The 25,018-nt window shown below is 36.5% G+C and overlaps 2 protein-coding genes across 4 annotated transcripts in view; one reads left to right on the top strand and one right to left on the bottom strand.

Moving 5' to 3' along the window:
• Positions 1–42: 42 nt before the first annotated feature.
• STRADB (STE20-related kinase adaptor beta) lies at positions 43–20,307 on the top strand. 3 transcript variants are annotated; one of them, XM_012724825.1, is made up of 13 exons: positions 43–265; positions 355–503; positions 3,258–3,356; positions 7,730–7,810; positions 12,907–13,006; positions 13,801–13,922; positions 15,083–15,191; positions 16,046–16,169; positions 17,340–17,511; positions 17,821–17,925; positions 18,093–18,337; positions 18,982–19,024; positions 19,479–20,307. In XM_012724825.1, exons 3-13 carry the CDS (start codon positions 3,345–3,347, stop codon positions 19,620–19,622), a joined length of 1,257 nt encoding a protein of 418 aa, XP_012580279.1. In that variant the 5' UTR covers positions 43–265; positions 355–503; positions 3,258–3,344; the 3' UTR covers positions 19,623–20,307. The 3 variants fall into 3 exon arrangements, with proteins under 3 accessions (XP_012580279.1, XP_012580286.1, XP_004674447.1); XM_012724832.1 differs by lacking the exon at positions 355–503; XM_004674390.2 differs by lacking the exon at positions 355–503 and having other exon boundaries at positions 43–273.
• Positions 20,308–22,436: 2,129 nt separating this feature from the next.
• The window catches only part of ALS2CR11 (amyotrophic lateral sclerosis 2 (juvenile) chromosome region, candidate 11), a 54,752-nt gene continuing 52,170 nt past the window's right edge, over positions 22,437–25,018 (bottom strand). Inside the window, exon 21 of the mRNA XM_012724765.1 lies at positions 22,437–23,017. Within this exon, the coding sequence (XP_012580219.1) occupies positions 22,757–23,017 (261 nt within the window). The 3' untranslated portion in view covers positions 22,437–22,756. The remainder of the gene's footprint in view (positions 23,018–25,018) is intronic.

Genomic DNA, 25,018 nt, shown 5'->3' with positions numbered 1-25,018 from the left:
GCTTAGCCCGGGGGCGGGAGGCGCGGCCGCGACCCCGGGGGCCCGGGAGGGGCGAGTCCCGTCCAGGCTGGCTGCCTGGGGCTGGGGCAGAGTTCCAGGCCAACAGCCCCAGCCCGGGTCGTGCCGCTCAGCTGCGCCTGCTGGCCAGCGCTGGGAGCGGGCCTTGCTCGCCTGCCCTGCCTCTCAGCGGGCCGGGCTCCCTAGCCCGCTCAGTTCCACCACCCTGACAGTCTGAGGACAGTCACTCCGCCGTGGTCACAGCCAGGTAAAGAGGTGAGGCCGTGCCCGACAGGGACAGGTTTCGGGGGCGATCGGGAACGTGACCGAGCGCTGCTCTGTCCGCGCTCGCCTCAGGAAGCCGGGAATTAGAACTCGCTGCCTGGTGTCCAGCCCCAGCCCCCGCAGCCGGCGGAGCCGTGACCTGAGTCTAGCCGGGAGTGGTGAGCAGCCCCTGCGCCCCAAGCGGTCCCGCCTGAGCCGGCCCCCTCTGCCCGCCGAGTGGGGTAGGCACCTGCGTGCCTGGCAGGCAATGTCTGCTAGGGTTGCGACTCCAAGTGCGCGGGACGCGAGTGCGCTCACCTTTGGTTACGTTCCTGCGCCCCGCGGCGTTTCCAAACCCGAGACAATCTAGGAGAGGGTTTACGTACCTGTCACTAGGACGACGAAGGCACCTTTTACAAAAATTAAATGCTCAACCTTCATTTTGACCTCGGTCTTTAAGTTCACCGTTCTGTTTTTTCCCTGGTGGGTTTGTGGTGGCAAGTACCTTTTCCCTCAAAACTTGATCAGGAATTGTGACACAGCGCCTAACTCGGCACAAAGCCTGGCATACAGTAGGCGCTTAGTAAATATTTTTTTAACATATGAGTCATGATACTAAGTTTGGAATATTCTATTGAGTTGTGCGTCTCTGTAATTTTTAAGATTTTACGGGTTCCCAAGATCACTGAAAATTACAGTAATTATAAAGCGCAACAAAGGAATAGGATTTTTGCATTCTCTGTAACAATGGCTTCTGTTGGATGGTTACATTAACTAAGAACCCGATTCTATAAATAGACGCCCCTTCTGATTTTCACAGAAAATGTTGACCTTTTGTGCACAAAAGTACAATTTAAGTTATTTATAAACCTATATTATAATTAGTTTTTTAGATACCCCAGACCCCACTGAAGTACTTGTGAATACATTTAGCAATAAAGGTTTTTAAGTATTATTTTAAAAAAGGATTTATGTTCACATCTAGTGAACGAGCATGCAGGAGAAAATTAAGACAGTAAATCTATCTCTTCACTGCCGCTCACCAGGTGCAGCCGCTGCCTTGACCTCAAAATGTCTTGTAAATTTATCTTTTACTAGTCTAGCATATCTAAAACAAAAACCTTTGGGATTAAAACACCAGCAGGGACAGCTTCTTTTAGTATTATAGTTCTTACAGATTGCATTCATTTCTTCTGAGTTTTTCTGAAAAATAGACAATGTAAATGGATTTCAGTTTTGGTAGCTTTTTTTTTTTTGAAGAACTTAAGAACTTAAGTGGAAAGAGTAGGAAACAAAATTCTGATAATCAGAAAATTCCATTAATCATGACAACCCTACACTTCTGTTTGTAGGAATGTAAACAGCACGTGCCAGGCCTTTTTCAGGGCCCATAACTCCTGACCCTGGCCATTCATTAAACACTGTGGGTTGACTGTATGACTTTTTCAGATAAACATGTAATGACTCTCTGTGCATGTGGTTTCTTCTACTACCTGACTGTATCCTTAGAATAAATGACTGAAAATAAGAATTTTACTGATTCACAAGTTATAACCATTTTGCATGGTGTATGAAAACATTGCCAACTTGTTCTCCCAATGAACCTTACCATTTTGTACTGCTACCAGAAATATTTGAGTGTCCCTTTAATAGCACCCTCTCAGACTCTTTTATATACACACGCACACACACACACAAATACACACACATATAAACACACATATACATATATACACATATATATTCAAGCTCATATCACACAATATTTGTAGTTATAAACACTTTCAGATAAAATATCTCATTTGATCTCAGTGACCCCAGAAGGTGGGCAGGGTAGATATTTTATTCCCTCTTTTGTGACACAGCAAACTATAGTATCTAAAATTGGTGACAGTAAGTCACCAAATCATTACACCTTTATAGGATCTTCTTTTTCTACCTATGGTTTGGAGGGAAGATCCTCAAGGAACCCACATCTTAACAATGAGATTGGCTATTGCTTTATAAAGTAACTATGGTTTACAAAATCTTTTTTTTTCTTATTTTGCTCAGATACTTGTAGATACCTTGATCAAACTTGGTGATTTTATTAAAATGAAATAATGAAGTACAATTTAGATGAAAGAGGCAAAAATATTGGTTAAGTATAAATAACTAGCCAGGTATTGGCAAGTTTAGAACATTATCACCATTCCAATAGGAAAGATCTGGAAAATTTTGGTGGTGTTTTAATAGCTTTTTGAATTTGAAGAAGTTACTGTTTTAAATTTCTGAATATGTTGCAGAGTCTTCATAAACATTTGAGAGTAAAACTGTGTTGGTGAAAGTGGATAGGAATTATTTGTTAATAATCTGCATATCTTTCATATCTGTCAGTAAATTCCAAGAATTGAATTGAGAGCTCAGAATCATAAAAAAAAAAAATTTAACCTCCAGAAAATATTTTTCACTTCAAAACTGAAAAAAAAAATTATCTTTTCAAACATGGCAATAAGAAAATGTTAATTCCTAGTTTGTTACAGATCCTGATTCTTTTCCAAATTTGCTGATCAGGGACCTCAAATAATTTAATAAGTCATCAATTATTCCAATTAGGAAGACTTGGAAACTTCAAAATTAATAAGTAGATCATTGGAAATTCTTGGAGTACATTTGTAAGTGGCACATTTATATCAAAAGTGGGTCCAATGTTGCTTTTCTATACTGCTTTCCTATTTGCTTAGAGTTCTATAAGTAAAAGTAGTACAGAAAAGTTAGGGAAGGCAAGTCAGGTATTTTAAGGGTTTGGAAATATTCAGAACCTCCCTTCAACTTCACTTTCTCTGTTGTGATGTCAGATCGCATAGTGTTCAGGAAACAGAAACTTTCTTTAACAGCACTTTCCAGGTACACCTTGTGTCATAGAACAGCTGCCTAAATATTGCATGTTTTTATGTCAATTAATTCTTTCAGGGTCTTTTTGTAAATCTAAAGTATTTTGCTTTTGTTTTTAATAGAGGGTATTTCTGCATCTTGAAGATAAAGCAAAAGTCTCTTTTGGAATAAATGGATTCTTGTCACTTTCTGTGAACTAAAGCGATTCAATGTCTCTTTTGGTAAGTTTTTCTAACATGGACCTAATTTTGTACCACTAGAGTACTTAGATTAGTGCCAGGCCAGGATAAAGATATATATTCTGTATTCTGATGGCATAGTCATATGCTCTGAGATGCCATTTTGACCAGAATGACTTCTGGACTAAGAAATGAGTTAATTTCTTACTGACTTTTTTTTTCTCTTTAATAGTTTCTCTATGCTTTTCTGATAGACTCATTATTCTATTCCTTTGTCCCATACCCACTTCTTTCATATAAATGCTGTACTTAGATATGCCTCTCCCATCCAGTTAACTTATCCTTTAAATCTCTCAAAAATCATATTTATAAATGTGACTAAAGGCAACAAAATCCCCTTGACTAAACCATTAGACAAAAAACATTTGGATCAAAATAGAATATGATGTAAAGATGCCAACTCCTTTTCTGTTTGCATTAGATACATAATATCTATTTAGGATTAAGTCATTTTAGGACTTTCATTGTGTCATAGAATATAATACAATATTGAAAATTTGAATTATTTTATTAAGGCAGTAAGTGTTTTTTGTTTTTTTTTTAAAGATTTATTTATTTATTCATACAGAACTGGGGTATAGGCCAGAGGCTCAGAGGCAGCGAGAGGCTTCACCAGAGACAGAGTGGGGAGCAGAACAGACAGATCTACGAAGTACACTGCTGAGGGGAGCAGCGGGCGGGTCAGGAGAGGTCTGCCATGCCATGTGGTCATCTCCGGGGCAGGCGGGAATCGAACTCATGCGGAAGTGGCTTTAGCTTCTCAGTGCTGTGCTTTAACCTGCTGCGCTACCAGGGAGGGCTGGCAGTGAGCGATTTTTTAGAAAGTTTATAAATAGTTTTAATATATTACAGCTCTTTTAGCCTTCAAAATTGTGATTGGCAGAATAGATGTTATGATCCTCATTTTTTGTTTGGCCCAAGACTGCAAAGATTAAGAGCCAGAGCTCAAATTCATGTCTGCCAAACCACTCCATCATTTGCCAAGTCTGAAAGCAGAGCTATGAAATTGGGAAACTATTGTCAGTTATATGGAAAATACAGACTGCGTTTACTTTATATTTAAAGAAAAGCTTTTCTATTTGGAAGGAGAACTAAATATATTGGGAAAATATATGAATGTGAAGTTCCTACCTCACTTGTTAAAGGAGAGATCAGGCAACTTTTTCTGTGAAGGGTCAAATAGTATTTGTGTGTTCTGCTGAATTACTCTTCTGCTGTTAACACTGTGAAGGCAAGCCATAAGCTGTAAGTAAAAGAATGAAAATGAACCTGTCTGTATTCCAGTAAAACTTGATTGCTGAAACAGGTGGTGGATCAGCTGTGGCTTGTGGAACACTTTGCTGACCCTTGCTCTAAAAAATTACTTAAGAGTAACAGCTTTACATCAGTTTATAAGTTGGAAGAAATGTGAAAGGGCATTTAACAGATGAAAATCATGAGATTCAGAGGGCTGTGCAGCTGCTCAGTGCTCCCAATTTTCTTAATCTTTTATCCCATAGTTAGGGATTTTGTAAAAAATAATATGATGTTGGTATATATTAGCTGGATTTATTAATGGTTTTACTTTCAATTATAGTCTTCCTGCAATGATGCAATATTTAGAATCCCTTGAATCAAAATTTTTTTTTCCTAAATGAGATCTTTGTACAACTTGAGGTGAAGTTGATGTTTTTATTTAATAAGCATTCCTCCCCAATCCTGTTTTCCTCTCTATTTGACAGCAATTGTGTTTTCAAAAGAAGCATTATAAATAAAATATTTCTCATAAGGTAAAACTTCTTTTCACATAGTTTTTATGGTAATGTGTAAAAAAGTTACATTAAAATTACATTTTTTTCATTGAAAAATATTTTAGGGGAGTTTTCTTGTGGATGGTTTTAAATCATTGTGCTGCCCAAGAAAGATTTATGTGTAGATTTTAAATGAACTCTATTGTTCACCAGCATCCAATTGAGTCATTGTGGATATAAAAGTATTTTGAAGGATAAGGTGGGCTATTTTCTGATTTTTATAACTTGGGATGCCAATGAACATGCCAACATTTTTTAGAAGGAATCTTAAAAATAGTATGCCTTATCATACTGGTTGGTTTTAGCTGTCTTCATATATTTTAGTGATCCCTCTCTTGTGCTGTGAAAATTTTATGGAAATTTAATAAAATGAAATTTTACCATGTTACAAAATGTATTCTTTATTTCTATAAATTGAAAACATAGATCAACTCTTATTTTGAAAACAAATTACGATCAACCAAAGTTTCATATGCCAACAGATATCTTAATCTTCTCTTCCATCAAAAAATACTAAGTTTTTTTTTTAATATGCTCGAATACATTTTGCTAGTTTTTCAGAGGTCCTCCAGGTTTGGTGATTTGCTGGAAGGGCTCCTTAGCATATAGTCAAACTTACAACCAACATTTACTGTGACAGATGGATACACAAAAAAATCAGAAAAGGGAAAAAGGTATATGGAGTGGTCAGAAGAAATCAGATTCAAGCTTTCAAGAATCCTCTCCCAGTGGAGTCATATAGAATGTGCTCACTTCCCTCAGAATTACCACATGTAAAATGTTGCCAGACAATTCTGGACTCGTTCTCAGAATTTTTTTGGAGTTGGTCATGTCACCTTCTGCTAGCAGGTAACAGCATTCCAGATTCCCAGGAAAGGAACAGTAGTTCAGCATACTGTTTGCACAGTCACTGAAGGCACTGTTACTGTTCTTATTAGGGGTTGATGGGGACCTTCCTAAAATCCAAATTCCCAGATACTAGCCAAGTATCACCCTGAAACGTGTGTCTTTTCTAAGAATAGCAGATTTAGGCCTGCTGTGTTAACTCTTCTCTGCACAATGGTGTTAAGAATTAGTGTGAAAATTTCAGGGTAAATATTGCAAAAATATATAAAGGCCAAATGTAATATATAAATGACCTAACATGGTTATTTTTAGTATGAACAACAGTAATAAGTATCTTCAAAACTGTTGTCAAGTTTGTTCACTTTAGACAAGCCAGTAGAAAATTTTCAAAGGAAATGACTCTACACTTACCTTGACATTGCTAGCTTCAGTTTTTCAGGGTGAGTTTTATAAAACAGGGCATATGTATCAAACTGTGACAAGACTGATAAAGTACATTGACTACAGGTATTCAGTTTAAAATATTCAGTAATTTAGGCTAATTGGAAAAATGACTTATTTTTCCTGGGAAATTCGGGCATATTTTAAGAGAAAGGAAGTTTCATTACTTTTAAGTAACCAACTACAAAGTGTTACATAGACATGAATGGACTTTTCTCCTTAAAGTCTTATTTAATATTATAATATCACTTAGTGTTATAATATGTAATAATTCACATAAAAATGAATGTCCATAAGGTACTAGAAAGTTATTACAAAAGTATCTTTTAATTTCTTTATACTTTTCTTTTGACATACCTTCCTAAATAAAATATAATCAGCTTCATCCACTAAGTGCTAATGAATAAGTCACATGAAGATATAGCATTTCTTTACTGGCAATATGTGATAGTGGGATCATGAGGTGAAATGCAAGAATATGTAAATTGTGATAATGGAACTAAGTCTCTTAATTTGCTTTGGCTGCAGTTAGAGATGTTTCCCATTTTAAGAAACATTCAGTGTGTGGTTTAATGTAGATAAACATGGTTTGCACACTTAAATATCTGAAAATCAAAAATGTAAAAATGACTGTAAGAATAATCTTTAGCTAAGTATTTGGAATAAAGCCACAAAGACAACAAAAAGCTTAAAAATTATGACCAGTGGGGCCCTCTCTGGTGGTGCAGTGGGTTAAAGCACAGCACTAAGAAACTAAAGCTACTACAGCATGAGTTCCATTCCCGCCTGCCCCGGAGGTGACCACATGGTGTGGCAGACCTCTCCTGACCCGCCCGCTGCTCCCCTCAGCAGTGTACTTCGTCGAACTGCCTGTTCTGTTCCCCACTCTGTCTCTGGTGTAGCCTCTCACCACCCCTGCACCTCTGACCTATACCCCAGTTCTATATGAATAAATAAATAAATCTTTTAAAAAATAAGACCAGCAATAAAAATGATTGATATTATGGCATTCAGAGACAAGAGGACAGGGATCAGAGACAGTCTCAAATGTAAAATTACAACAGGTAAGAAATTTGTCTTCTGCATACCTTGCTACCTACCCTTCCCTCCCATACTGACTACCTTGACAGTATGGATCCTTTCGTCAGTTCCAGTTCCTTCATCCTTCCCTTTTCCCTCTGCTCTACCTCAATCACCAGACCATGTTCTTTCTATAAACAACCTCAGCTTATCATGTTACTCATTTTTTACTTACTTAATGCAATTCTGTATTTCCAGGATTGTTTCTGCACTTCAAGAACACAAGTTGAATCACTCAGACCTGAAAAACAGTCTGAATCCAGCATTCATCAATACTTGGTAAGAAAGCTATTATCCCCCACTTACCTTCTGAGCAGCATTTACTCCTGGTACTCCACTCTCTCTTTTTCTTTGTGGTGTCTTTTACTGTTTCTTCTTCTGCTCTGGCTGTTCTCCCAAAGACTATACCTGGTGTCTTCTATTCTTCTTAAATAGGCCTCCCTGTGCATTCTCCTCTTGACTTCAGTTGCTCAGATGCCAGATTGTCCTAGAGCTGCTCAGATTTTTCTTCAGCTCATGATGGATCCTGCCATCAAACAAGACTGATAATACTCAGATTTTTACCGACAACTCCAAACTCTCTCAGGGAGAGAATCTTCTGATTAGAATATTCAGACATCTCTACTTAATGTTCTTTGAAATTTTATCTGCATTTGTGTTTCCTACTTGGCTAGTAAAGGGACCCTGTCTACTACGTCACCTGACTAGAAACTTTGAAGTTATCCTCATACCGCCTCTACTGCAACTCCCATGTCTAGTTCTACACCAAGTCTGATGAATCTGTCTCCAAAATAACGCTTGAATCCATCCTTCCCTACACCAGATCATTGCTACTGCTCAAGTCTCATCCTCTTTACCTGGACTGTTGCAGGTTGACTTACTACCTCTAGTTTCATGGACACACACCTTTCTGATCAATATTCAAAACTCTTACCCTTAAGGGCCTGTTTGTATCACTTTCAAGCTTTTAAGTTTCCATTTGTTTCCTAAAACCTATGGGGGAGAAGCCACAGCTTATATCTTAGCATGGTATAAGGACTCTTAATGGTATAAAAAAATGTCTTATTTTTGAGTTTCATTTCTTGCTACAGTCTTAGTACATATTCTTCTCTCTGCTTTTCAGATACCCTTCTATTAGCCTCTAAGTTCTACTCATCTTTAAAGACTTGGCTGAAATGCTGCATATATGATTGTGCTCTTGTACCTTTTAATCCATTATGCGCCTACATATCTTAGACATCTACATATCTTAGACATCTACATATCTTAGACATCCCTGTAAAATAGCTTGCACTATGAATCATAGCTCTCACCATGATTGATGTATGCCTCTGTAGCTGTATTGGACATAGGATATAAATATCCTTTCTCTTGTCTTCTTTGGGCAATGCCTGTCTACATAATTTTTTGAAAAGCATGCTTGAGAATAAATATTTCTTTGGGTCTTTTCTCCACTTAACCCTTACTTTCTACCTCAATTCTCAATTACAAGATGCAATCTACTTTGCAAATATCCTGTTTCCGATAAAAGAAGGTTATCCTGCTTGCAATTTATTCACATCCTATCTTCATTTGTCTTGAAATTTAATTTTTATTCAGGTGTTTCCTTCAGGTTGAGGTGGTGTTCAGAGAATGAAAGCTTCTGTTGTTGTCTTGCTGTTGCCAAGAGAGAAGCTTAGAATTCAAGAAACTTCCACAGGTGCTTCCTTTTTGGAATTTCTTTTGTATGATGGTAAAATACCACAAAATTTACTCTTTTAATCATTTTTAATTGTACGTTCATCAAGTTATGTGACCATCATCACTGTCCATCTCCATAATTCTTTCCCTCATGTAAAAATGAAACTCTGTCTCCATTAAATAGTCACACCCCTTCCTTGTCCTTCCCCAGCCTTACTCTGTCTCCATGATTTTGACTACTCTAAGTACTTTATTTAAGCAATATCATGCCATATTTCTCTTTTCTGTAACTGGATTATTTCACTTAGTATATCCTAAAGTTCATCTGTTTTGTAAAATATTAAAGAATTTCTTATTTTAGAGTGAATAACATCCCATTGTCTGTATAGCCTGTGTTTTGTATATGCATTCATCCCTGGATGGACTCTTGGGTTATTTCTGTATTATAACTATTGTGAATAATACAGCTATGAATATGGGTGTATAAATATAACTTAAAGACCCTGTTTTCAGTTTTTCTGGGTGCATAGTAACATGTGGATGTCTGATCATATGGCAATTCTATTTTTAATTTTTTGAGGAACCATCATCCTGTTATCCGCAGCTGCTGTGCTATTTTACATTACCCACAGTACACAGGGTTTTGGTTTCTCCATATCCTTGCCAACACTTGTTATTTTCTGTTTTTTTTTTTTTTTTTTTTTAGTAACCATCCTAATGTGTGATATCTTGTTGTACACTTTTCCAAATAATTAGTGATGTTGGGCATTTTTTTTTTTTAACATTTATGTGTCTTTGGAGAGCTGTCTTTTTCCCATCTTTGAATTGGGTTGTCTATTTTGTTGTTAACTTTTAGGAGTTCCCTATATATTCTGGCTATTATTCTCTCATCAGATACGTGATTTGGCAAATGTTTTCTCCCATTTTGTGTGTTGCCTCTATGGATAGTGTCTTTTGGTGCACAACAATATAAAATTGTCATGAAGTCTAATTTTTTTTTTTTTTTGGTTACCTGTGCCCTAGTGTCATCTGCAAGAACTCATTGCCAAATAGAGTGTTATTAAACTTTTTGGCTTGTGCCTGCCCAACAGTTTTGTTTCAGGCCTTAACATAAAGGATTTTGATTCACTCTGACTTAACTTTTATGTATGGTTTTAGGCAAGGGTCCTGCTTCATATTTTTGCTGTGGATATTACCTTTTCCCAGCATCACTTTTTGTAAAGGAAAAGGGGATGGTGAGAGGAGGCAGCCTGATGCCTGCTCTGAAGCCTGCCAGCCTGCCTCCTGTGGCCTCTGTCCGTGAAATGCACCTGTGCTCTCGGAACAGTTACATTACCCTTCTACATTAGTGTCTTAGTTACTTGAAAATGACCTCTCTTGGCCCTCCCTGGTGGCGCAGCGGGTTAAAGCACAGCACTGAGAAGCTAAACCCACTTCCGCATGAGTTCGATTCCCGCCTGCCCCGGAGGTGACCACATGGCGTGGCAGACCTCTCCTGACCCGCCCGCTGCTCCCCTCAGCAGTGTACTTCGTAGATCTGCCTGTTCTGCTCCCCACTCTGTCTCTGGTGAAGCCTCTCACCGCCCCTGAGCCTCTGGCCTGTACCCCAGTTCTGTATGCACAGGTGAATAAATCTTAAAAAAAAAAAAAAAGAAAATGACCTCTCTTTATATTAATATTTCCTTTTCCACGTTAAATATCCCTAATTCCTTCATTGTTGCCAGAACTCTTAGCAACGTGATGATCTTTTCTGGGAATCCAGTTTGCAGCGCCCCACTGTAGCTCTGTGTGCCAGTTGTGCAATGTGCTGCAGATATTGATAAATCATGGCAGAGTAGAGTGAGACTGCTTCAATCTGCTCACATTACTTTGTTAAATACAGCTCAGCAGGTAGCCATCTCTGTGAGACTGAAACCTCCAGTTATGAAGCTGGGATCCTCAGTGTTGTATTTAGACTGTTGACTTTTTTTTTAAACTCAGATGTAATGTTTTACATTCCTCTAAAATTTTACTGGGGTGGGCCTGTTCTTTCAGTTGATCAACATGATTTTGAATTCTGATTTGTTCTTTCAGTAATTAGCTATGTCTAGCAATGCATGACCCATATATTTTTTTTTAAATAAGCAGATCTTTTGCATTTTTAGAAAGTAATTAAAATGCTTAAACAAATAGTGAAGGGAGGTTTACCTCCCTTAACAGTAAACCTATATTGTTTTCTTGTTATTACATTGCTTATTACCTTCAGTGTCTATAATCCATTCATTTAATAATTTGATGTTAGTTTAGTGGGCAGCTGTATCAAACTTGCTCCTTTTGGTTTTCTCTTTCTGAAAATTAGGTCAATGTGTGGCCGGTTCCATTATGATTTCTTGTCTGAATTCTACTTTATTTGCAAACTTAGTTATCTTACATATAGTGTGTTTGGCCTGGAGTTTTGAACCTATTTAATAGCCAGTTTTGGGCTTCAGTCAGTTTTACAACATATGCCCTCCTTCTAAGCTCAAAAACTTTCTCTAAAGTAAGAAATGGAAACAAGGTGAGGTTGCTTAGCTTGCTTTCACCCCATCCTTTAGTAAATCATGCCATTATTTTCCAATAGCGAATGGGAAGTCTCAGTTTAATTCTGTATTCTAGCCTTCATAGAATTATGACTTCATGTTAAAACAATTGTTCTTCTTTCTATGTCTTATAGACATATAGTCTTTAAATCATAGTTTATTTGAAGGCTGTTCTAAAAAAATTAAATTGCTTTATATAGATTTCTTTCTTCATTGGAATTATTTCTAATTACTTAGAATTTCTTTTTATAGTCTATCATCTTTTTAAAATATCCACCTTTATTCCTCTTTAACTATGAGCTTATAATTATATTTTTTCTGTTCCCTTAACATTTTAGAGAGAGATCATGTAGAATCAAGGATATAAAAATAGTTTGCATAATTCCTAGCACATAGTAATGTCATTTCTAACCCCCTTCTTTCCTGAAGGCAGTAACAAGATTCCTACCACCTGCTAGTGCCTGTAAAGGTTCCTAAGTGTCTTGGAATACTGGTATCCTTTGGGAGAGCCTTATGGCTATCATATGACATCAGGGATGTGACCTCTTCTTTCTGTCTGCATGTTACTGATGGCACAAACCTCCACTCTGACTCTACAGCCTCGTGTGAAGTCCTGCTATTGATACAGTTAAATTAACTCAAGACTTCTGTACCTGTTTTCCCACTCTTGAGGTTTACTTTTCTCTTTGATCTTATTCTGATTCATCTTATCATGTGAGAAATTGCTTGAGTAATAGGCTGCAATGTGGAAGTTTTCCATGACTGTTAACACTACCACTAGCTAGCAAGCACCTGTATGTGTGATAGATATAACTGGCAAGCACTTGAAGCAAGAACACAGCATACAGTATCCTGTATATTTTTATTAGCTGCTCTGAAGAGTTTACTAGAAAATGCTAGAAAGTATTCCTCACTACCTGTAAATCTGCTTTTCCTGCCCTCTCTCCCTTTCCAGGCTGAGAGCATTCTAACATTAATTCTAAACCCTTTTTAAATTTTAAAAATCTCTTAAAGCTAACATCCAGTGCCATCCTAGTGATCACTTGTATGTTTGAAAAATATCAGTATTTCATTTTGAATGAGGGGACCCAAAAAGTTTATTACCTATTTTGCTTTCATCTTTTTAAAACAATGCAGGTCGATGAGCCAACCCATTCCTGGCTGCCTTCATCTAAAACAACCAGTGGAGTGATTTGTTCCACCAATGTTTCTCACTATGAGCTCCAAGTGGAAATAGGTATCAATCCCAGATTTCACATAATTGACCTTTTACTGCGAGAAATGAAATTGTTGACAAAAGATTATTTTATAGGCAGGTCTTTTTCTGATGTCACCTAGAGAATAAAGAAAGATGTTAATTATGTCAGACAAATGAAAATACTAATTTATGTCTATCCTAGTTTCCCAGTTTTTAATGTTTAGAACTTTACTTTTTCATGAAGTGCAACTGAGGAAGAAGATACTGAATAACCTAAATATTTATTTATTTGTGTCTCTGTTACTGGAAGCTTCTAATTTTATGGCTATAATCTATACTGGGTATATGAATTTAAATCAAATCACATAAATATTTTCAGTTACAGTTCTTTAACTAAATTACTTTCTTTAGGTTGATCCTTATGGGTATTTCCTCTATTCAGAAATACCAGTTAAACTCTATTCTAGGTTGGAGGGATATAAAGCCATATAAAATGCTTGAGGAGTAATCCTCTCTGAGAAGGTGAACACATAAGAAAACTTTGTATAACATACAAGAGGCCCCTATAGTGGAGCTGAGAGCTGAGTGTTAATAGGAAGAGAGAAGATGGTGCATCCAGCCAACTACCTGTGGGTCAAGATAGCAAAAAGGGCATGAAGAGTGAGGAAAATTTGCTAAGTGTTCCAGTCTGTATTTTGTTTTAAGTAAGAGGAAATAATCTAAACAACAACAAAAAAAAAACAATCTTTCGAGCATTATAGCTAATTCACAGAATTATCAATTATCAATTGTTTTCCTTTGGTTGCTAACACAAGTTTTTCCTGTACTTGTAGGAAGAGGATTTGACAACTTGACGTCAGTCCATCTGGCCCGGCATACGCCTACAGGAACGCTGGTGACGATCAAAATTACAAATCTGGAAAACTGTACTGAAGAACGCCTGAAAGCTTTACAGGTAACAATGCTAAAAAATTACCCATTTACTGTCATGCCTATCAGAGGAGAGTATACATGTAAGAATTCCTCTCCCCCCAAATTAATAGTTCTTTTTGTTGAGAAAGTAGGTTTCTTCTAATTAAGAAGCAATTACAGAATTAGAAAGAATACTTGCTAGCAGATCTGGGAAAGAACAAACATTCAAACGTTGCTTTCAAGTGTTTATCATATGCAAAATGCAGGTCTGCATACTTACAACACTCCTGTCTCAGTAATCATATAGGGAAATGGAAGAAAACAGGAAAAAGCAAAGTTTCCTTTCAACCAGTTAAATAAAATTAATTTCTGAATTGATTGTAACAAAATTTCATTTCAGGTTTATTAGTATGCTATTTTAATTGTCACTAATCATTTTTGATAAAAAAAATGGGTAAGGATTTTTTTATTCCCTAAATTTTAAATTATTTCTATGTGCACGTGGCTACTGCACAGAAAAGATTGAAAGAAATTATACCAAAATGCTGAGTGCTTCTCTCTGTGATGTAGTATGGAAGTGACTTTAATCTTTATTTTTAATTTTTAAATGTTTCTTTAATAAAAAAGATAATTATTAAGGATATGACTTCTGGAGGCACATTATCTAAGTTTACATCACACTTCCACTTATTTATTAATATGTACTCTTGGACAAGCTTTCTGACGTATTTCTAAGTGTCTCCTTCTGAGAAGTGAGAGTATCATATACTGCAATGGTTGTGAGTTTTATTTTTTTAAGACTTATTTATTTATGCATACAAGAGCTGGGGTGTAGGCCAGAGGTGCAGGGGGTGGGGGAGTGCATGTGAGACAATTCAATACCAGAGACAGGATAGGGAACAGAACAAGCATATCTATGAAATATACTGCCGAGGGGAGCAGCAGGCAAGACAGGAGAGGTCTGCTGCGCCATGTGGGTCACCTCCCTTGCTGGGGATTGAACATGTGCTGCAGTGGTTGTGGTTAGCTTAACCCCTTGTTCCACTGGAAAGGCCCCGTGGTGAGTGTTAAAGAGTTAGTACTGTTGAGTTCTTAGCTCTGAAAAGCCCCATTGAGTCTAGCTGCCCACTACTGCTGTTATCTTCATCATAAGAGGGGAAAACTTTGCTTTTAAATATCTTGTCTTTTGTTTTTCTGTCCTAGAAAGCAGTAATTCTATCCCACTTTTTCCGGCATCCCAATATTACAACCTACTGGACAGTTTTTACTGTTGGCAGCTGGCTTTGGGTTATTTCTCCATTCATGGCCTATGGTAAGAAAACTCATTTTAGATAAAAGACTCATCATTTTGCCTGGGTGCTGTTATTATAAGTATGAATAGGATCTTAGATTTAGGGTTCACATCTTTCAATTGTAAATCTGATGATCAGTTCTAGACTTTATGATATATTTTTACTGGTTAATCTTGAATTTTGGTCTTCAGAAAAATACAGAATAAATGTGATCTGTGAGACCACCACTGCTTCTCCAAGAAGACCACTGCTTTGTACAAGCTGTTGCCTTTTCACTTCTTCCTCTCTCTCAGTGAAGAGCTATTACTATTTTTCTGGCAGAAGGAGTTTTTCCATCTGTGCTCACCTCCCTGCCCCTGCTTCACTACCTCCTGAAGTTATTTCAAGATGCTGTGAACTTCTACATGTGCCTGTCTCCTGCACTTGACTTGAGCTTCTTGAGGACATCAAAATAAAATTTTCATTTTGATGTCCCAGGTGCTCACATGGTACCTAGTGCAAAGTAGTACTCAGTAACTGTGTTGAATAAATAAGTGAATGGATTCTAGAGCTTTGATTTTTAGGACAACTTTTACAAATTGCTTTTGGACTTTGTATGTTTGGAATTTATATGTTCTAATATATGCACCCCCCCCACAGAGTTGTATTTTTTCAGTAATATTGAACATTGTTCATTTTCTAAATATCTAGAATATCATTAGAAGAAATTTTTAAGAAGACTTTTGAAAGATAACTATATCTTTGCATAGGAAATTGGTTAAACTCTAAAAAGCAACAGATGTGTGAGTGTATGTTTATTGTTAAAAGAACATTTCAAACACAGAAGCAAAATTACTTTCAATGTTCACTTAAAGCTCTCAGGGGTTTCTTTTAGGTTCAGCAAGTCAACTCTTGAGAACTTATTTTCCTGAAGGAATGAGTGAAACTTTAATAAGAAACATTCTCTTTGGAGCAGTGAGAGGGCTGAACTATCTACACCAAAATGGCTGTATTCACAGGTATTTATTTTCTTATTTATATTTTGCAGAATGAAGGAACTTTCATGGAAGAAATCTTTTAGGGCTCTTAGGAAAGAGCACTTGAGTGTTAGAAAGGAGAACTAAGAAACTTGTAAATGAAAAGCGAGGGAAGACGTTATAGTAAATGCTTCTATTTGTTGTTTATTCACCAAAACCACCGGGCTGCCTGTTCCGTGCCAAGTGCTAGGCTCAGTGCTGGGATGAAGGGCCTGTCACATGGTGCTCAGGTCTCAGTCTAGCTCTGGGGTTTGTTATGTCACTCTAGGGCCTGTCGTTTCATCTGCTTAAGTGAATAAAGAACTTCTTTATCTGCTTTTCAGCTTTATGTCATATTTATATCACGTACAAATGGTAACTTGACATTTCTTAGAATTCTTAAATATTTTTCAGCCCATTTCCTAACTGTAGATGCTGAAATAGTTGGCTAAATGCTAAAAACAGCACTCCTCTAAGATTCACTGGGACTTTAGTTTCCTTGTTAATTAAGTTACTTTTAGATAATATTGTTTGCTTATTATTCATTTCTACTTCCTTAAAGCTTTTTATTTTACTGTTTTTTTTTTAGCAGCATTCTTCAAAATTGAAGATTTCTAACAAATGATTCTCATTAATTAAGGTTTTATTATCCTTTACTTGACTGCTGGCCTTTCTTCTCTATTGGTTTCTTCAGTGTTTTGGATCCCAAAATAATATTCTTTTATAATTTGATAATAAAGGGAACTTTTAATGTAAAACATATCTTTATAAATGGTAATTTAGGATGAACAATATTGCCATTAACTTTAAATTATGATTTTTGGCTTCAAATATTAGTGAACTTTTAGATGTCTCCTTAAGTTTTACAACAGCATTGTAAAATAGTGATAGTCATCATTTGATTACAGTCCTAACTTGAAAAAAAAATGTGTTCACTTTCAAACATGTAGTTTTCTGTTATATCTTCCATTATTCTGATGCTGTGTTAAATAACTGAAAGGATTCCTTAGTTCCCTGAACATTCCATGTATGTGCGTATACATAAGAGTGTGCTGCTGTTTATAAAGTGCATTTCATTTCCAAGAGAATATCTACATTTGTTTTGACCAGATTTTTATTCTTTCTTTTGCTAGCCAATTTGCTAGTATTTAGAATTGTTTCTTTTTGTTCTAGGAGTATTAAAGCCAGTCACATCCTCATTTCTGGTGACGGCCTGGTGACCCTCTCTGGCCTGTCCCACCTGCATAGCTTGGTTAAGCACGGACAGAGGCACAGAGCAGTGTTTGAGTTCCCACCATTCAGCACATCGGTGCAGCCGTGGCTGAGTCCAGAACTACTGAGGCAGGTCAGGTGGCCACTGCATGGGGTTGTGTGTGCATCGTAAGTGTCTTCAGAGCTTGGCTAGTGGGCATTTTGGGGCCTTTATACTCAGATTGGTGAATAGCCTACTGTAAGACTTTTCTCTTGTCAAAATTATGTTAGAATTTTTAAATGTATACCAAATGTTAGGTCTATGTTGATGTTATTTGTCAACATAGACCTAAAACACTTGTGTTTTTTCCATTATTGTTCTCAAGTTTTGCATGAAAAAAGCAAATGTATGAAACTTTTTAAGTTATTTACAGTAAAAGACTTCAAATGAGTTATTCTGCAGGACTTGCATGGATATAGCGTGAAGTCAGACATTTACAGTGTTGGGATTACAGCATGTGAACTGGCCAGTGGGCAGGTGCCTTTCCAGGACATGCACAGGACTCAGGTAAATGCTCTGAAAATCCTGGAACTGCTTTCCTTTCCTAAAAGCCCTTACATTCTAGATAATTCCTGTTAAATACTACTGCCATAGACTGTAAGGAAATTTTGTTGTTTGACTATTTTGCCTGAAAATCACTAAAGGAATTTTTCTTTTCTTTTTTCCTTGTGTAGATGCTGTTACAGAAACTGAAAGGTCCTCCTTATAGCCCTTTAGATATCAGTATTTTCCCTCAGTCAGAATCCAGAATGAAAAATTCCCGATCTGGTATAGATTCTGGGATTGGAGAAAGTGTACTTGCCTCCAGTGGAACTCGCACGGTCAATAGCGACAGATTGCAAACGCCATCCTCAAAAACGTTCTCTCCTGCCTTCTTTAGCTTGGTACAGCTCTGTTTGCAACAAGATCCTGAGAAAAGGTAATGTTAATTACTCCTAACTAGCATAAAACATGTGTTTTATAGAAGCTTTGTGATAATCCCTCCCTGTCAAATTCAAATTTTGTCATTCTTTTGATCAGAACCCTCTAGTCTGATCTAGAAAATACCAATGCTAAAAACAAGTAGAAGTAATAGGCAAACAGGAAAGACACTGAATTCAAAGTTAGGAGACGTGTGCTCCAGTCTCAACTGTATCATTTCCCAACCAAGTCAGTCTTTCTGGATATGAATTACTATGTTGATGTTAAGACACTAGAAAAATGTTAGCTGCTTCTATTATAAAAATATAAATTATCATCATAGATAACTATTGTCATTAGTATTTTGGATGAAGGTGTATGTCATTTGTCTTCTTCCAGCACCCTATTGCCTAGCATGGTCCCTTATAATTAGGGGATGTCTGAGAAATGTCACACTGTGGACTAATTAAGGCTATCTCTAGAATTAACTCTCAATAGTCAACATGAAGCTAAGAATTAGGCTTCCTTACATAACCTTTTTCCTTTTATCTTTATAGTTTTGAGCTTTATAGTAGTAAACCTAATTCTAAGATACTTTTGCACAGAAAAATTGACCTTCTAATGTGAGGTTCTATTTTTTAACAACTTCTTAAAATATTTCAGGCCATCAGCAAGCAGCTTATTGTCCCATGTTTTCTTCAAACAGGTAAGTGATTTATCTCCTGTTTTTAAAGTATTAGAAAATCACTTCTTTTTTTGGCTTAATGAGATGGTTTGGTTGCCAAGATTTCTTAATAATAACTTTTTTTAAAAGTCAAAAACCAAAAAAAAAATTGTTTGGCAGTTTGGTTATAAACTTCCTAAAGTGTTTCCATTCTACAAAATAAAATGCGCAAAAGCAGGTTATCATTCTATCTTACTGTATCCTCAGTTTATATTTTGATTAATTTAGAAACTAAATTTTCTTATACTGGTAAAAATCAGTTTGATTGTTACTTCTTTTCTGTTTTCATATGACCAGACTCAAAGACATTTTTAGTGAAAATACTTAAAATCAATTTTAAATTTTTGATAGGATTTCTCTAAAATTAACTTATTGTTAGTAAAACTAACATATTGAATTTATGTACTAAACAACCTTATTTTGAGTTTCTTTACAGATGAAAGAAGAAAACCAAGATTCAATACTTTCACTGTTGCCTCCTGCCTACCACCAGCCATTAGTATCACTGCCTCCAGGGACACCATGGTCCGAGCCACAATGTGATTTCCCTGATGAAAAAGACTCAGACTGGGAATTCTAGGACAGCCACGTCCTTTTATGTCCTATTACTTGACACCTTTTCCCTGCTGCTTTTTCTTCTGTATTGCTAGATACAAACACTAGAAGTATACTTGAAAATACAGTTGGTGCACTGGAGAATCTGTCATTTTAAAAACCACTTTGTTCAAAGGAGCATGAGTTGATAGTACTTTTGGTCAGCTCAGAGAACTATTCAATTACAGAGAAACCTCAGAATGATTAATTGAACTACACTTAGTGTCATTAATTTCAAAAATTTCCCCCAAGCTGTGACTAACTCCTCTTCTTGATTCCTCATATAATACTTGAGCCAGTCAACTTTTTCAGCATTTTGCTGTCCTTTAGGGAATGAATGGGCCCTCAGAGGCCGTGCTTCCAAGTCCTTTATTTTCTTTCAGATTCTCTAGCCTTTTTGATCAGCTACTGTTAGACCAACAGGCTGGCTTATCCTGGCATTAAGTCTTCTTTTGGTAGAAGGAAGTATGTTTGTACTTTCCCATTTTCTTCTATTAATACTTAGGGTTATATCAAACTGAGCCTCACTCGCATTAAATGATTCACTTGAAATATATAGAGGTTGTAATTTGCTTTTTTTTTAAGGGCCTGAAGTAATACTTTTCTACTAATGTAAATTATAGATCCTAAATTCATGCACCCCGTGGGAGCTCAATAAAGATATCTTGAATGGACTTCAGACTTTTTTGTGTGACTTGACAGCTGAAATACAGATTCCAATTGGTTTTGCCAAGGAACCTTTTTCTCAAAAAGACAAATCAAGATTTATTTATAGAACCTAGAGAATTGGTATTTGATTCAGTGGAGGCAGAAGATAATCTGGCCCTTTGTTTAAAGATTTTATTTTTTGCCTACAAGACCTGGGATATAGGCCAGATGTGCAGGGGATGAGATAATCCACCAGAGACAGAGTGGGGAGCAGAACAGGCAGATGTACTGAGAGACTCTGCTGAGGGGAGCAGCGGGCAGGAAGAGAGGTCTGCCACGCCCTGTGGGTCAGCTCTCTGGTCAGGGATCAATCTCGTGCTAAACTCGTGCTGCAGTGGCTGTGATAGCTTCATACTGCTGAGCTTTAACCTCCTGCCCCACCAGGGAGAGTGCCCTTATTTTTATCCTTGCTTCTACAGGGATACAGCATATGAGGTGCAGGTATAAAGTTATTATGTCTAGTAAGAGAGACGCCCTCTAAAAACAGAGTATGTAGTTTGAATTGTAGTAAATTGGTACCTGTGTCAATTAGTGGATTTTCTTAATCCTTATATTCTTATTTAAGATTTTATTAAAATTGTTTAAAAGTCTTACAATTAAAAAAACCAAACTGATAACACATAATATACAAATCAGATCATTTAAAGCATAAACCTTTTCATGTTTATGGGCCAGCACCCCTCAGGAATAAAGGCTACTTCAGTTAAGCCACGAAGACCTGCCTGGGTATCGGAGAGGGGAGAGGTAATAAGTGCCAGGGAGGCCCTTACATCACCTATAGTAGTGGGGTGATAGTTTGTTCCACTTACCTCCTAGATTTCTTGTCAGCAAGAGACGCTCAGAGGACCAATCCAGAGAGGAGTTTGTCCCAAATAGGTGTGGAGAGTTGCTATGTGTAGTGTAAAGATGGATTGTGGGAGCCAGGAACCTGTCTCTCAGATCTACTGTCGGCGTATTAGGGTTCTTCAGGGACACAAACCATGGGAGACTTACTATAAGTAATTGACTTACACGGGTGTGTAGGCTGACAGGTCCCAAGATCTACAAGGTGAGGCATGAGCTGGGGTTCAGGAGAAACGAAGGTGTCGTTCCAGGCTGCAAGCTGTAGGGAGAGCTGACGTGTCAAATCCAAAGGCAGGACAATGCTGATGCCGTAATGTGAAGGCAGGCGGGCAGGCTGGAGGAACTCTCACGCTGTGCCATGTGGTCTGCCAGTGGTTTGTCTTTAGCTTCCAGTATGGGGATCTTGGCAGCCATCTTTTCTTGCTTTCCCTTCCATCTGAGGGTTTGTAGCAGCACCTGCTCCTGCTGTTATCCAGATTGTCTTACCGTCTTTTGGTTTCCTAGCCTTGTTTCACCACCCCCAAAATTAATTCCCTGTGTTTCTTCTGTTTGAAAGCTCCAAAGATATGTGTTTTCTCATTTATCCTCTGAGGGATATGGGTGTTGATAAATTCAAGGATTGCTAGAAATACTTGATCTCCACAAAAATTTACTACCTTGATTATACCATTAAACGAATAACCAGGAATTATGTTTTCCATCAACCTATTCTATTTCAACCCCATAGTCTTTTATTTCAACCCTATAGTCTTTATGATTTATGTAGGAGAATTGAAACTGACAAAATTACATAAATTGATCAACAAAATCCAAATGCAGAGCTGGACAGGAATAGAGCCAATTCTCAAAGTCTCTGACTTTTTTTTTTTTAAATCCTCTGCTGATTTAATTACTGTATGCTATTTTTACAATTTTATGCCACTTAGAGATTTTTGTTATTAAAGAGGTCCTTCATGATTTTTCAAGTTAACTGGAACATCATTCCATCAATTAGTACTCAATCTGTCCATTATTTTTAGAGTGTAAAAAAGCTGTAATGTTAGATGATACTAAATTACTAGAAGTTTTGTATGTCTAGAGAAATGTGTATTGTTGAATCTAGAAATATAGAGCTAAAAGGTAAAATTATAGTGCTAGCCATAACTGTAAAAAGAGACCTTAAGAAATATAGAGACAGGAAAAATTTGAATAGTACCAAAGACTTGGGAAGTCAAAGAACTGTGATTGGACTGAGATTGTTTTATGACGATGGAAAAGTGGAAAACTGGGAAACAAAACTTTAATAATGAATAGGAACTGAGTATGAGTAGGGTTTGTTCCCTAAAATTCATAAACAAAACCACATTTACATCAGTATTTCTTTTTCATTTTAATTAAAACAAAATGGTTCTAGTACGATGAAATTTAACTGCTGACTTTTATCACACACAAGGGCAGATCCCCAAACCATTTTGTTAATTGGAGAAATGATACTGCCGTGGTTGGTCTCGCAAGCATTCTGGTTACTTAACATTTAGATAATATCAACAATGATTGAACATCTTTCAATAATCTTAAATTTTTTTTTGGCTACAGTTTATGGATTTGATAACTTGGGATTGTATCATTTGTATGAGCTAAACCTGCTGAAACCATTCGAAGACTTGTATATTTTCCAGTGTAGCTTTCTCGTCTTTTGTTAACCTCTGGAGCAGTATATGGTCTTGCAAAATGTTTTAACTGATGATGTCTATCATCTGTGCTCTTTCCTAAAAGCCTTGCTCTTGATTTTGCGTTTTCAAGATGCTGAAATGAGGTCATGGGTAGATCCTCAAATCTATCCGAACAATCCTAAGTATTAAAATAGAAGATCAGGTTGGTAAGTTAAGTTTCTTAAAATTAAAAGTTAAAATTACAAGGATTAAAGTTTGTAATATCAACAGTTAGCAAAAATATAAATGCTGTAAAGACAGTTCCTAAATTCAGAGCCTACACTTAACCAATGCTTCTCATTAAGTAATAACATAGAAAGCAAGCTTTAAGAAGATCGTATTGTTTCAGAAGAGCTGTTATTTCAAAGAGGACAATATGAAGCTAGAATAAATTAGGGGTCAAATTCAGTTAACAAAGACAATTAACCTATTCTACAATTTTTCTCCTCCAAAATTCTCTCCCTTTACCCCAAATATAAATGATGAATTCTTATGTTTACATTAAAATAAGAAAAAATTGTATATATTCGGAGAGTAAATAAAACAACCAGGACAATACTAGATACAAACCAAAGTAATAAAAGAGAAATTGTGCTTGTGTTAGGGTGCTGGTGGAATTATGGGTTGTTTTTTTCTTTTCCAATTTTATATAATATATATTTTTTTGTTTTATTTGAATTGAGTGTGAAATTTTCCATAAGAAAATTTTTTTATATAAAACTTACCATCTTAACTATTTTAAAGTGTACAATTCAGTAGTCTTTAGTACAATCTCAGTGAGGCCCAACCATCATTGGCTATATTTTATAATACAAATAAAATAATCTGCAATTATTTTCATATTAGTGTAAATTAGTTTTCTATGCAATCTGAGCAGCTTGTCCCTTTCACAGAGATGGTTACACCAAAGGAATTGTCTGTTTGATTTGGAGAGAAGGAAGTAGCGGATTAATGGAACTGGATGTTGAGGGGAGGAAGACAGAACCAGGAAGAATTAGGGCAATAAGAAAGAAATTAAAATTTAAAAAAGGACTATAAAGAGTCAGAAGACAAATTCTATGTACTTTACATTTTTGCCTGGATTTTGCAGTGGATAAGGGAACATTCTTCTTTCTTATATGCATGAAACAATTAGTTAAACCCCCATGTAAGGGAACTCCTGCTATCGTGGTGAAAAATTATACAATTTTTGCTTCACAGTTGATACAACTGATTACTGGAGTGCCAGTGGAAGAACACGGAGACTCACACCACTGGTTATTTTCTGAATGCTCCTACTTCAATTTCTCTGTCCTCTGTTTTGAGTCCTTTGCGAGATTTTTGAATTTTGGAGGATCAGATGTGAAAGTCTTTCTGATGATCTGACAAATGCCCTCTTACCATTGAATTCTCTGTTGTCAACTTCACTAGAGAGAAAAAAAATTAGGCATCATTGGTTTTTAACAGAGGGGAGTAAAGACAACTCTATATCCCTTGCAGCTTTGAGCTAAAGGTTCTGAAATCATGTAGGAGCTCATACCATGTAACAAACACAATTTCTTATTTCTCTTGGAAAAAAATTGTTATCAAAGATTCCATTTGTCTAAAGAAACTTCAGAAAATTTGTTTTGCAAAAATTATGAAACCAATTTCTACTTTTCTATATAATGTGTACATGCATCCCCCACACGCATGCTCATACTCACTCAATATTAAATTTTTGAGTTTAGATAGAAAAGAGAAACCCAAAGTGTGGAGGCTATACTGATAATGTTTAACTTGCTAGTAATTTTCTTTAGCATTTACTAAAACTAGTAATACGTTCTACTGTGGAAAACAAATTTAAAGTAATCTTTCTGACTTAAAGGTAGAATTATGCACATTAAATTATCAATTTTAAACTTCATAATTTTCACAAATGCAGAATATGCCAGTTTAGTGAATATGCCATTTAGTTTAAATCAGTAAAGAGCAGTTATCAAGAAAATTAAAATTAGTCTCTTACATCCATTCCTAGATGTTAACTTTGCTTTAGAATTAGTTTGCATAAAATTAAGACCACAATGAGATACCACCTCATCCCAGTGAGAATGGCACATCTTCAAACAACTAACAACAACAAATGTTGGCGAGGATGTGGAGAAAAAGGAACTCTCGTGCT

The sequence above is a fragment of the Condylura cristata genome, unplaced genomic scaffold, assembly GCF_000260355.1.
Source record: "Condylura cristata isolate star-nosed mole 26May11 unplaced genomic scaffold, ConCri1.0 scaffold00002, whole genome shotgun sequence".
Classification (NCBI taxonomy): Eukaryota; Metazoa; Chordata; class Mammalia; order Eulipotyphla; family Talpidae; genus Condylura; species Condylura cristata.
Note: the sequence above shows the minus strand (reverse complement) of the source record. Positions and strands in the feature narration are given on the sequence as shown.

Excerpts from the sequence above, each read along its gene's own strand:
- STRADB (XM_012724832.1), top strand. Across the intron at positions 16,170-17,339 it reads CAAAATGGCTGTATTCACAG|GAGTATTAAAGCCAGTCACA; the intron begins GTATTTATTTTC and ends TTTTTGTTCTAG. Across the intron at positions 19,025-19,478 it reads CCCATGTTTTCTTCAAACAG|ATGAAAGAAGAAAACCAAGA; the intron begins GTAAGTGATTTA and ends GTTTCTTTACAG.